Source organism: Euphorbia lathyris, chromosome 2 (genome assembly GCF_963576675.1).
Source record: "Euphorbia lathyris chromosome 2, ddEupLath1.1, whole genome shotgun sequence".
NCBI lineage: Eukaryota > Viridiplantae > Streptophyta > Magnoliopsida > Malpighiales > Euphorbiaceae > Euphorbia > Euphorbia lathyris.
In genome coordinates, this window is record NC_088911.1 from 50,558,761 (window position 1) to 50,571,865 (window position 13,105).

The 13,105-nt window shown below is 36.4% G+C and overlaps 1 protein-coding gene across 1 annotated transcript; it reads right to left on the reverse strand.

Moving 5' to 3' along the window:
• Positions 1–266: 266 nt before the first annotated feature.
• LOC136220424 (protein RICE SALT SENSITIVE 3-like) lies at positions 267–2,100 on the reverse strand. Its single transcript, XM_066008244.1, has 7 exons — positions 1,831–2,100; positions 1,700–1,750; positions 1,447–1,614; positions 1,258–1,363; positions 1,131–1,172; positions 997–1,053; positions 267–910 (listed from the first exon to the last, which is right to left on the reverse strand). Exons 1-7 carry the CDS (start codon positions 1,965–1,967, stop codon positions 374–376), a joined length of 1,098 nt encoding a protein of 365 aa, XP_065864316.1. The 5' UTR covers positions 1,968–2,100; the 3' UTR covers positions 267–373.
• Between the last annotated feature and the right edge of the window lie 11,005 nt (positions 2,101–13,105).

Here is a 13,105-nt window from a genome sequence, read left to right on the forward strand (position 1 = left end):
TATGTAACGGTAATGAGTAAATTCACTTGCCTATTAAGATGCATGTGAAAATTTCAGTATATATATATATATTAGAAGCAAGCATTAATAAATATATCATATTCTTCTAGAAATTATATATTTCCGTAACATTTATTTTATATATATATATATATGTCTTAACCATATACTAGGAATCTAATTAACGACATATCTAGGATATTATATATAGGGATTGCTAGCTACCTAGCTTTCATCTTCACCTCATACAAATATGATCAAAATCATAACTGAAAACTAGAAAAAAGCTTAATTATAACGTTAGAACTTAAATTAGCTAGAAATGAATCTACACCTTTATATATAATAATTACTTTATTTATATCATTGATCACTAAAAAAACCCATCATTGATTCTGCTACTGCTAACATTCAAATCATGCTGATGTTGTTGAAATTGCTGTCTCCGGTAAGCTGCTGAGATTGAACTGCTACTTTCCCCCAAATCATGTTCACCTTTATAATCTTCATCAATCTCTTCTTTTGCTATCTTACTCTCCATTCCCATGAACTCCACAGGTCTTTGAATGGATAGATAATGAGATTGTGCCTGCGGAGAGTTACAGTAGGCAGCAGCATCTCCGGGCTGAGGAGGCGGAACCACCGAGGGGAGCTTGGAGAGTAAGGCCTCAAGGCTGCTCATAGAAGGAGTTACCTTAAATGGGACTTGATTGAAATGGTCATAAAACTCAGGCTGTGGTGCAATGTTTGGATAATGCCAAGCTGCTGGTTCTTGTGTGGCATTAGCATATCCATCTATCTTCATTGGAAATGCAGATGAAGATGGGTGTGGTAATAGTACTCCTGGAATGCTTTCTATGTAGCTGAATTTCTTTCTTAGTAGAACTACATAGCTCAGGTCTTCTATTACCTTTAATATTTAATCCCAGTTTTCAGAATATGGATAGATTTCATTTGAAAGAAATGTAAATAATAATTGGTAGTTTAATTAATTACCTTGTGAACAGCCCCTAGTTGGACCACACCTTCTCTAACTGCAATCAGGACTATGGTCTGCATATTTAGTACTCATATTAGGATTAATTAATTAGTCTAGTAGATCTGATTAAAAACACTAATCATAGTTGTACCTTTATACCAGACTGAAACTGAGCTTCCCATGTCCTAGGATGCTGTAGTAAACAAATGATGAAATCATATGAATTGCACCAAGATTAAGCTAATTAATTTAGAAGGTTTAGCTAGAGATCTGCTTACTGAGTCTGCTGAGTTATGCCATGATGACAAAAAGTTGATCTCTTGATCATTTGGTTCTTTGTGTATCCATTTATGGCTATGATCAGCAGCTACTTTCCCAATCAAACTGCACATATATTATGAAAATACTTGAAACTTATGCATATTTTCCTTAAAATCAATGTAAGAAGAAACTAGAAACATATATACCCTTCGCCGTAATTGTAGATTTCATGGGACATCTTAAAGAAAAGCTCAGGTTGAAGGCCTTGATAGGGTTGAAATTCACAGTTGCCATAAACGGATGGACTAGAATTATTCATTTCTCCTGATGACGATGCTGAGAAGTTGCAGAACCCATCTTCCCAAACGAGTATCCTTTTAAATATTAATTAAGTGTCAAATCCAAGGGGAAAAAGATTGGAAAAATTGAATTGATTTGAAAGACAAACAATTAAATTACCAATTTCTTCTGTTTCCTCTGGACCTGTCATAGGCTCCTTGACCGTCCCATCTTAACAAAATTAGAAAACAAAAAACACAACATTAAATGATGCAATAATAGGAAACATATATGATGATCTAAGATCTTACTTGGGAGGTGGGTAATTCCTAGGCAAGATCCTCCAAAAAACAGCATAAACCCATTGAGAATTTTCATGAATGCACAAGCTTCTTAGAGTGTGTTGAAGGAGATGAGTTACAGCTAATGGAGAGAGATGTTCTTCCATTATCAAATTCAATTACACACTTTTTTTTTTAACTTTCTTTGTTTCTCTGTCTGTCTGGCTCTCTTATAATTTTTATTTTTTTCCCAAGTGTAGCTTTAAAAGAAGGCAGAGCTTAACATCCTATCGTCCCTTTTATAACCCTACTAAACCAACAGGGAAAAAATCTCACATTTATATATACCTCTCTTCTCTCTTCTCTCTCTGGTACTGTAATAAATCATGCTTTAAATTTTACCAAAATGATTTTATAGGCCCACTCTCTCTTACTTTTCTGGTCCTATCAGACTCCAATACTCTTATCATTCCTCCATTCAAATATACTCTCTCTCTCTTGTATTTTAACACTCTTTCTACGGTCTTTTCTGAGTTATTGTATGGGTAGGAAATATAAGCAATAAGCTGCTAACCTTATTAATATTATTCTTGTTTCTTACACCAATTGCTTCAGTTTCTTTCTCTTCAAACCCCAATGTTTATTTCTTTTGTTACCATTCTGACACTCTAAGGTAATTATCATTCATTTCAGTCCCAGATATAAACTTTTGTTGTTGTTTTTTTCCAATAAAATATATATTACCCATTAACATTGGAACAAATTCAATTGGTTTAATATGTAGCTAATATAATAAAAATAATCTGAAAATTAGATCACCAAAGGCACTAAATTTTTATGTTTAAGTTAGTAAGAGTCTTACAAAAAAAAAAAAAAAAAAAAAACCCTTATTTCTCCTTAAAAATGAATTAGAGAACTTATTTATAGGTGATTTAGTCGAGTCGGTGGGATAGAGAGTATAAGTAGAGATGAACTTGCACCATATATGTATTAGTACAAAAGGTTCCTTATTTGACTGCACCTAGGAATCTTAAGAATTTGACATTTGAGTAGGGTTAACTACTGCTATAATTAATTAAGGTTGATTTGAGATGTTAATACTACAAGCCCTTTAAGGTAGAAATCTCGAATTTGAGTGCTATTATATATTCGAGTAGTCTGAAAGATAGCAAGGGAAGAATGAAATGAACTCTACAAAACCCTCTTACCAAAAAATTATAGAAAAAAAGAATCACCATCTTCATTTATTATTGTGGTAGAATGTGTTAAGCTATAGAACTTCTTATATATATGTGATATACATTCTTAGATGAGTTAGACCTTTATTTTATTTACGTCTTGCATTTGATATTAAATTTGTATGCAATTATATATGAATAATATTTATGGTATGATGTTACCAAAATGAGGATTTGTGATGTCTTGCAAACAGGAATGATGAGGATTAGATTAATCCAAAGTAATTGGAAAAGGAGGATTGAGTAATCCAAAAATGTTGACTGAAATGATAAAAAATGTAAGTAATTGTCTGTCAAAAATGTACATGTTTCATGATGAATTAGGTAGCGGAAATTGCTCCCCTGGCTGTTAGAAGACTCTCATCTCATCTCATCTCATCTGGGACTGGGATGATACAGAAATTTTATAAGCAACATTGTTCTTTTCTATGAAACGTCCACATTTACAAATGACCCCACCTTGTTTTTCAAGAGCTAAACCACAAAAATCACATGATTCTTCTTTGACTCATCCAAAATTTCTCTCTATTTTATTAGACATATACCTGCAACTTTCCATTCATGTGGCTGCACTCTGGAGCCCCTCTTTCATTTTTATTTTCCATGTTCAGCAGCAAGGAAGGATGCACTTTTATTTCCACACCCATTCATTATATATATATATATATTACATACAATCCACATCACCGTATAAATAAATTTCCATTTAATTAACTTTTCTGCACATACGTGGCTTGTGCAGATGACTTCTGCAATAAAAGGAAGAAGAGATAAAGAAGATTTGGAAATCAGTGACTTCGTTTTGATGTTTGGGACCCTTTATTTCAACTGCTCTTATTTGATGTTTGTTACTACTGTTAACTGTTTGTTGTTTGATGTTATTTGTTGATAGTAATATTAGTTGATTTTTCTGTAATAAGTAGATGTTTTGAATTTTTAATAAACGCTTTTCATATACTGTTTAGACTTAAAAAGCAAAAAACAATTCTGAAAAATGAAAATAAACGGTCACAGTCACTAAGTTAGCAACCCTTGTTTGAAAAGATGATAGGATACAAATAGAATTCTTAGACGGTGAGACTGAAATACCTGCACTAAATCACTTCAATTTATAGTATCAGATATTAATATGAAGTGTACGTTTAATTATTAGTTTGAACTTTTAATTCAAATGGTCAGAGCCAGTGTGATCTAGTGGTCTAGAGTTCGATTCGTCACAGCTTCATTTGTTGATTTAATTGCACCATATGGTAATATGGATCTGTGTTGTGCACACTTCAAAACTAAATGGCATTTGCCGGTACTAAGAATGACATTGATTCACATGACACAATTAGTTATTTCCTTTTATCTACCATTATTAGTAAGATTTAAGATTCCACTTTTTATAAATAATTAAGATAATTATCAAATGTTGGTAAAATTTAAGAATAACTTTTATTATAATATTGGTATAAATTATATACCTACAATCTTTAAAACGTTCACACTTTGAACTATTTTTGTTTCAATTCAATAGTGCAGTTTATGCTACAAACCCTAATCAATACTCTCCTATAAAACATGCTCCGTTAGGTTCTGAAAGGTTTAATACGTACACTACCAGAATAAATACTAGTAATTCACAAGGATAACATTGACTGAGGGTTTGTATCAGGAAAAGTAACAGTGGAAGAAAAAGATTAGGTACTAAATCAGTAATTAAGAAGTTAACAGTGTGTATGTGTGTTAGTGCAAAAAATAAGAGGAAGAAGCATTATGATGAGTAAGTAATAAAGAGATTGGGAGTGCTTTCATTTCCTGACACCAAGAAAGTATTATGACAGGTCATTACCACTTACTTTTTTGACTTGCTGTTTCAACCACTGTACATCCTTCCATTATAAGTATATCATTATTTCACCCCTCATACTTAATTAACTTTACTTTTATAACCCATGCTACCTTAATTGCAATTAGTATCTTTATTCCTTGTTGATAATGATAATGATAATGATAGAGGAGGCTATCCACATCTATAAATTTCCGTTTGTCATGTTTTGAAGCTAAGGCAACCCCACTTGTCTTTAGTTTTTTTTCTTTCTGCCCTATAAAACGGTACTTTGAATAAAATAATATAAGTAGTGGCATGAATGAATGAATGGTACAATATCCAGAGTAAATTGGTAAAAAATGGAGACACTCTCTGATTTTCATGATGTAAGCAAAAGGAGTCTGTTGGTCTTGCAACTTATTGAGGTTTGGATTCTTCCCCTTTTTATATTTTATTGGAAAATCCCACTTCCACTCCCTATCCTTTTCTTTTTTGTATTACTTAACTCTTTCATATTTGAATTTAATATACTAAGGGCAAATTCAATTAATGATATATTTCCAAGGATTTTATATATATAATGGGAGCAGGGCAGGGCAGGGCAGGGCAGAGAGAGCAGGGAAGTGGAGAAGGTTGGTTGGTTGGTATGGGAAAAAAGAATGGCACAAGAGTCCTGGTCAAGATAGATGCTCTTCTTCCCCCTATCCCTTTCTCCTATTTAAGGACGTGGAATCTCTGCTCTTCCCATCCTCTTCCAATCCTATTTCTATTAATTAATTATTCTCATCATCATAACATCCTTGAATTTTTCTTTCTCTTTCAATTAGTTCGTTCGTGCAAAAATAAAAGGGTCATTTATGGTTTGATTGTGTACACTCCTATACTTTGAGTTAGATATCTTCTTAAAAATAGAAAAAAGTTATGAAGCTACCGTTTATAATACACCTTAAAAGCTCTCTTAACTCTCTTTTTATAACCTCCTCATTATCCGAATTACAGTGAACCGATATTCCAATAGGAAGCTATCAAGCGTGCTGCCTCTTATGATATTTGTCCGCGTTGGACACCTATAAACGCATGTCTTACAGCTATCATTTGCTAGGTCTTGTCGAATCGTAAACATACGGTTATAGAACATTCAAACAATTATGAATCAATTATTATCTGGATCTATGACGTATTCTTAGTGTATTCAAACATCTGCTTATCAACTTCCATTCGGATTGCCATCATACAGTTTTAGGGTATTCGGTCCAGGTTTAAACCATCTCCAACCCATTACACTATTTCCATCTCGATTCTTTATTTTCTAAATATCATTTTCTATTTTCCTCTAATCCACTACACCATTTATTACACTAAAATGAACATTACAAGAAACATACTTCGGGATGGAGGACTCGTACTAGTAATACGGTCAACATAGTGATTAGATTTTAATGTGGATTTAATGGCCATTCTCCATGCCTTATAATTATGAGGAGTTATTTTAATGTTAATTGTAACATTAACCAGAGGAACTCGAGGTAAAGCCAAAGAGGATGCAACATGACCCGAATATATATGATTTATAGTATGAGATGGGTGAAATGGATAAGATTGTGGTGGAATAGGATTAGATTGAAATTGTGTATGAGGAATAGGATAAGGATTACTAACCGTATTTGAAAAGAAAGAGGTAGAGGCATACAAATTTTGGATAGACTGAAGTTGAGAACTGTCATAAGACTAGGGCAAACCAAAATCTGGCCGTATCTGATTCATGAGGATTATGTGTGTCAGATTCAGAAACAAAAACGAAGCCAGATGAACCGTGAAGCTTTCTGTTGCAGCAATCGGGCGAACAAAAGCTCATGCGGCTCTTCGATTTGCAAAGAGGACCGACACATGTAACGACTACTGGTGGTCGGCGATGACTGCTGGTGGTCCGATGGCAGATACCGCAGCGGCGTCGTAGAAAGAGGAGGAAGTTGTGGTAGTGTCTATCTGGACAGGGGCAGCATCGACAACATCAGGGGCAAACTATAATGGTGAGTCAATGTTGGTGTGCCCTAGTTCTTAGGCATTGGTTCATGTATACTGTATTATGCTTTTGATTATTCTTGCATAGATACACTATTTGTGTTACATTAATAAAGGCATTAATGTGATTCATTTATATCTTGTGCTATAGTATGAATAGAGAATCCATTGATTGATAATCGTAAAACCATATCCCAAGTCTATTCTATCATGGGAATGATTAGGACCAAAGACTTGTATATTCGACGACTGTATGGTAGTAATTGATACTAGCCATAGCACTTGATAAGTCAGTTGCGAATATGGGTACATGTTGTATACATGTGACTGGATCGATCCGCCCGAGAAAACTACATGGTGGTTGTGTCATTAGTTTTCTTAAGTAGGTCTCTAACTGTCTTCAGGCCAGATTTCATTATAATATCAATGTGCGATCCGGTTCACTTTGACATACGCCTAAAAGGTCTGTAACAGGATGCCAAATACGGGTATGATTGGGTGAACAGGTGAACACATTTGTATTGATAGTGAAGTGATGGAACTACCACTCACATAACAGTGAGATGATATCACAGACCACTTGATAAGTGAGATTGATAAGTGTGTGGCCACACCCAGATAAGTAGTTTACTTATCTGATTCATCAAAAGTGAATACGCAGACACATCAATTCCATTGAGAAAGTGAGAATTTTTGGCTAATATCAGAATCTCTCCAGTTCTTCTTCGTTCTTCGGCTAGCACCAGTTCTAGTTCAATAGTTGTTCGTGCACCTGACTACGGAGATCTTACTATCTTGTGGATTCTTCAGCCGTCTCTAGAAGAGACAGTCCGGGTATGTTTATATCCATAAACGGATCAAAAGATTTTATTCAATCAATGGTTAACGGACAAAGATCATACTCAAAGGGATTAGAAATAAATTTTAAACCGCAATTCCGTTGCGCTACAGTTGATTAACTGGCTTTAATCCCTAACAGTGGTATCAGAGCTATGGTTTAGTCCGTTTTGATTGATTGATAAATTAATATGATTTAGTTTTATTATTTTTCCAAATCAATTTTGAAATTTCCTATTAAATTCCTCGTGTAGAAATTGTTCTAGGAAGTTTTCAATTTTATTTCTGTCTGTATTTTTGGTGTGTTTAGTTATGAAACTGTTTTTAGAATAATTTAAAATTAAAAAAAAATACAGCATCAGTTTTATTTAAACAATAAAAAAGGAAAAAAAAATAGTTTCGGACAAGGAATAGCAGTCGCGGGACTGCTGTCCGTGAACAGCAGCCCCGCGATTGCTATTGGGCGGACAGCAGCCCCGTCGTTGTCCCGGGTCCGTCAAAAATTCAGAATTAGTCTAATTTTGGATTTAACGGGACTGATTTTAATCTTTAAAAATTTTCACGGGTAATTTTAATAAAATCAGGGCCCTAATACCGTTTAATTTATTAAACGTGTTTTGAATAAAAATTAATTGGTATTAAAACGTTTTTTTATTGGCATGCATATTTAATTTTAATCGAATTGATAATTTGTATAAAATTGAATATGGTTAGTTTGTGAAATTGGCCCAATTGACCGTGACACCGGTTTAAATTGGGAGGGCTAAATTTTAGATATGTGACGATCCTAAAATTCAGTGGGAGCTAAATTGTAATTTTACATACAAATGGATATTAACCGTTTGGGCCTTTATGGGCCTTAGTCACATATGGTAAAATTGGCGATTTCACCCTAAGTAACTCGGCTTAACTTTATTAGATGATTTTGGAATGTCATGATCATGCATTATATTTATATGTCTTACCTTGCAGCAATGTGTTATAGAGTTCTATGGGCCCTATATTAAGGTCGGTTTGTAATTTAATTTATTTTGGAAATATGGCCTGCGTGCCATTCTTTCATTAATGTAATTTTAGAATAGGTTCTATTCATAAAATTGTAATTGGTCGTGAAGAAGCCCAGATGGTCCAAGCCCATGGTGGGAGTCCAAGGAGACTTGAAGCAAGCCCGTGAAGATTAGATAGTTTATCTAGTTTCACTATGATGTATTATAAGGCCCATAGAGTCTCTATGTTTATTTTGATTATACAATTGCTTAGTATAACATGAAATATAAGTAGCAACGATCACCAGATCATTACCCGCGATAATTATATGTTAAAGTCGTATCACTTAATTAATCCGGATAATGAAATATTGAGTCGCTTAAAAGTGCTTTCCGGATTCACACCTCTTCCTCCCAGGTAGTGCTACAGTGTATGACGTGCCCTAGCAGGTATGTTGTAGTAATTAGTGGGCCGTCGAGAGTTAGGATACTTCGGTGTGGTTAACACGTGTATGGTGGTTGGACTCAACGTGGGTAGCATTAGCTCAGAGCGGGCCCTAAGCACAGATGGGCTAAGTGTCACAAAGCCCATCAAACCAAGAGTCTTATGGAGGATTGGATAGTCTATTCTACCAAATCGTCAATGGTCGACGGCGGAGCCCTAGCTCGGTCGATTATTGATGTATTGTGGATCTTGGTCAAGCTAGCCAAATAAATATCACCAATAACAAATTAAAATGGATTATTAATTTGATCTTTGGCTTAAGCCCTTTATTCTAACTCTAATGTAATTTTTCCACGTAGATAAAAATCACCAAGTTACATAAAAAAATAATAAAATAAAAGAAATAATGACTGCAATAAGCAACAACTCACTCAGACCACTCCTGGAAAAGGAAAAAATTTCAGGGACTGATTTCCTTGACTGTTCTATGGACTTGAAAAAGGTTTGTAGACACGAGTGGAAGGAATCTGTACTGACTGCTACCTTACCAGCCAACAAAGGGAACATGCCTAAGGGAAAGGCCAAGTCCAAGTCCAAGGCGAACGCCCAAAAGGCCAAGTTAAAGATAAGGAAGGCGGCAACTCCTAAAGGTAGGTTGGCCTCGACAGATGATATCTATCACGAGTGTAATGAGAAGGGACACTGGAAGAACGTGTGTCCAAAGCTAAGGGAGAAACAGAAGGCTAAAGCTTCTGGTTCTGGCATTTATGTTGTTGAGATAAATCTGGCTATTTCTACATCTTGGGTTTTAGACACTGGATGTGGTACTCACATTTGTTCAAATGTGCAGGGACTGAGAAATAGGAGGTTGTTAGGATCTGGTGAAGTGGATCTTCGAGTCGGCAATGGTGCCCGTGTAGAGGCCTTGGAGATCGGAGATTACACTTTAGAGATGCCTACTGGTTTAGTTTTAGAACTTAGAGATTGTTGTTTTGTACCTGCAATGCGTATAAATATTATCTCAGTTTCTATGTTGGATATTTCCGGTTTTAATTTTAATATTGGACGTGGTAGGATTTCTATACATCGTGGCAATATTGTTTATGGAACCGCATTTCTAGAAAATGGTTTGTATATCCTTGATCTAAAACGTAGTGAATCAATCTATAACATAAACACTAAAAGGATTAAGACTAATGAACTAAATCCTACATATATCTGGCACTGTCGTCTTGGCCACATAAATGAGAAACGCATAACTAGGCTTTACTCTAGTGGAGCGCTAGGGTCATTCGACATGCAGTCTTATGACACGTGTGAATCTTGTTTAAGAGAGAATATGACAAAGGTGCCTTTCACCAAAACTGGTGTAAGGGCCACGGAGCTGTTGGAGCTGATACACTCAGATGTATGCGGTCCAATGAGCACCAGTGCTAGATCTGGTTTTCTATACTTTGTTACCTTCACAGATGACTATAGCCGGTATGGGTATGTGTATCTGATGAAACATAAATCTGAAACTCTTCTGAGATTCAAAGATTTTAAAAATGAAGTAGAAAGTAAAAGCGTTCCGGTCTGATAGAGGGGGCGAATACTTGAGCCAAGAGTTTGTCTCATTCTTGAGAGAGTGTGGGATTGTATCCCAACTCACTCCTCATGGTACACCCCAATGGAATGAAGTGTCAGAAAGGAGGAATAGGACCCTGCTCGACATGGTCCGCTCAATGATGAGTCAAGCTTCTCTCCCTATCTCCTTTTAGGGATTTGCTTTGGAAACTGCTGCTCATATAATTAACAATACACCGAGCAAGGCAGTTGAAGGAACACCATATGAATTATGGACAGACCGAAAGCCTAACATTTCCTTCATGAAGATTTGGGGATGTGATGCACATGTCAAGAAATTGATAAGTGGCAAACTAGAGTCCAAATCTGTTAAATGCCAGTTTGTGGGTTACCCTAAGGAAACTAAGGGTTATTACTTCTACAACCCAGCCGAGAATAAAACATTCGTGGCTAGGTTTGCAGTCTTTTTGGAAAAGGAATTTCTTTCCAAAGTAGACAGTGGGAGCAATATTGATCTCGCTGAGATTCAAGACTCACCAACTCCTACAGCAGATGCTGAGGATGCTCAGGTAACCGATTTAGGCCCTCAAAAAATTGAGGAGGTTGAACCAGTTACACAGGAACCTAGAAGGTTAGATAGGACGCGTCATCAGTCCGAGAGGTATGGCTTTGTCGTGCCCGATGATGGGGACATAATGGTCGATGACCAGGATGAGCCCAAGACTTATCAAGAGGATATTGAAAGCCCATAATCAGATCAATGGCGTAAAGCTATGGAGGCTGAAATGCAGTCTATGCGTGATAACCAAGTGTGGAACTTGGTGGATCCACCTCCAGGTGTTAAAACGATTGGCTGCAGGTGGTGTTTCAAATTAAAAGCCGATAACACCTTCAAGGGGCGACTGGTGGCAAAAGGTTATAGACAAATTCAAGGAATTGACTATGATGAAACCTTTTCACCAGTTTCTATGTTCAAATCCATTAGGATAGTACTAGCCACATCTGCATGTTATAACTATGAGATATGGCAGATGGATGTTAAACCCGCTTTCCTGAATGGGAAGTTACTCGAAGATGTCTACATGACACAACCAGAGGGTTTTATCGATCCGAAGTATCCTAACCGAGTATGTAAGCTTCAAATATCCATTTATGGATTGAAGCAAGCATCAAGGTCTTAGAATCAGAGATTCAATGAAGCCATAACTGAATATGGTTTCGTGCAGAATCTTGATGAACCCTGTGTGTATATGAAATTCAGTGGGAGCATATCCACTTTCCTGATATTGTATGTCAATGACATACTACTCATTGGATGCGATATACCAACACTGCAATGTGTGAAGCAGTGGTTGAGTAAATGCTTCGCAATGAAAGACTTAGGAGAAGCCGAAACGATCTTAGGGATTAGGATCTATAGAGATAGATCCAAAAGACTTCTAGGCTTGAGTCAGGCAACGTACATAGACAAAGTTCTTAGAAGATTGAGCATGGACCAGGCTAAGAAAGGATTCATGCCTATGCGCCATGGGTTGAAACTTGGTAAGAAAGATTGTCCTCAAACAAAGCATGACAGAGAGAACATGGAAAAGGTCCCATATGCATCAGCTATAGGATCCATCATGTACTCTATGTTATGTACAAGACCAGATGTTGCATTTGCACTTAGCATGACTAGCCGGTACCAGTCAGATCCCGGCGAGGAGCACTGGAAGGCAGTTAAGGCTATCCTAAAGTACCTTAAACGTACCAGGAATCTTTTTTTAGTTTTTGGTGGGCAAGAGGAGCTGGCAGTATCAGGTTACACTGACGCGAGTTTTGAGACTGATGAGGACCAGAAACAATCACAGTCTGGTTATGTTTTTCTCCTGAATGGCGGTGCCATTAGTTGGAGATCCTCGAAGCAGCCTACCATTGCCGATTCTACAACGGAAGCTGAGTACATAGTTACATACGATGCTGCAAAGGAAGCAGTTTGGATCAAGAAGTTCATAACTGACTTAGGTGTAGTTCCCACTATCCTAGGTGCAGTTGATGTTCTCTATGATAACAACAGTGACATAGCACAAGCACTGGAGCCCCGATCACACAAGAGATCCAAACATGTACTTAGAAAGTTTCAGCTCATCCGGGAGATCCAGGCGAGAGGTGACATTACATTATAGAGAGTTGACACCGAGAATAATGTCGCAGATCCTTTTACCAAGGCACTTGCACATCGCCTATATGATGGTCATACCAGATCTATAGGGATTAGGGAAATGCCCGCTTGGAACTAGTCCAAGTGGGAGACTGTTGGTGTGCCCTAGTTCTTAGGCATTGGTTCATGCATACTGTATTATGCTTTTGATTATTCTTGCATAGATACACTATTTATGTTACATTAATAAAGGCATTA

Coding starts and splice junctions, on each gene's coding strand:
- LOC136220424 (XM_066008244.1), bottom strand. CDS start 1,967: ATGGAAGAACATCTCTCTCCATTAGCTGTAACTCATCTCCTTCAACAC. Junction 1,615..1,699: donor AGAGGAAACAGAAGAAATTG/GTAATTTAATTG, acceptor AATATTTAAAAG/GATACTCGTTTGGGAAGATG. Junction 911..996: donor AACTAGGGGCTGTTCACAAG/GTAATTAATTAA, acceptor TAAATATTAAAG/GTAATAGAAGACCTGAGCTA.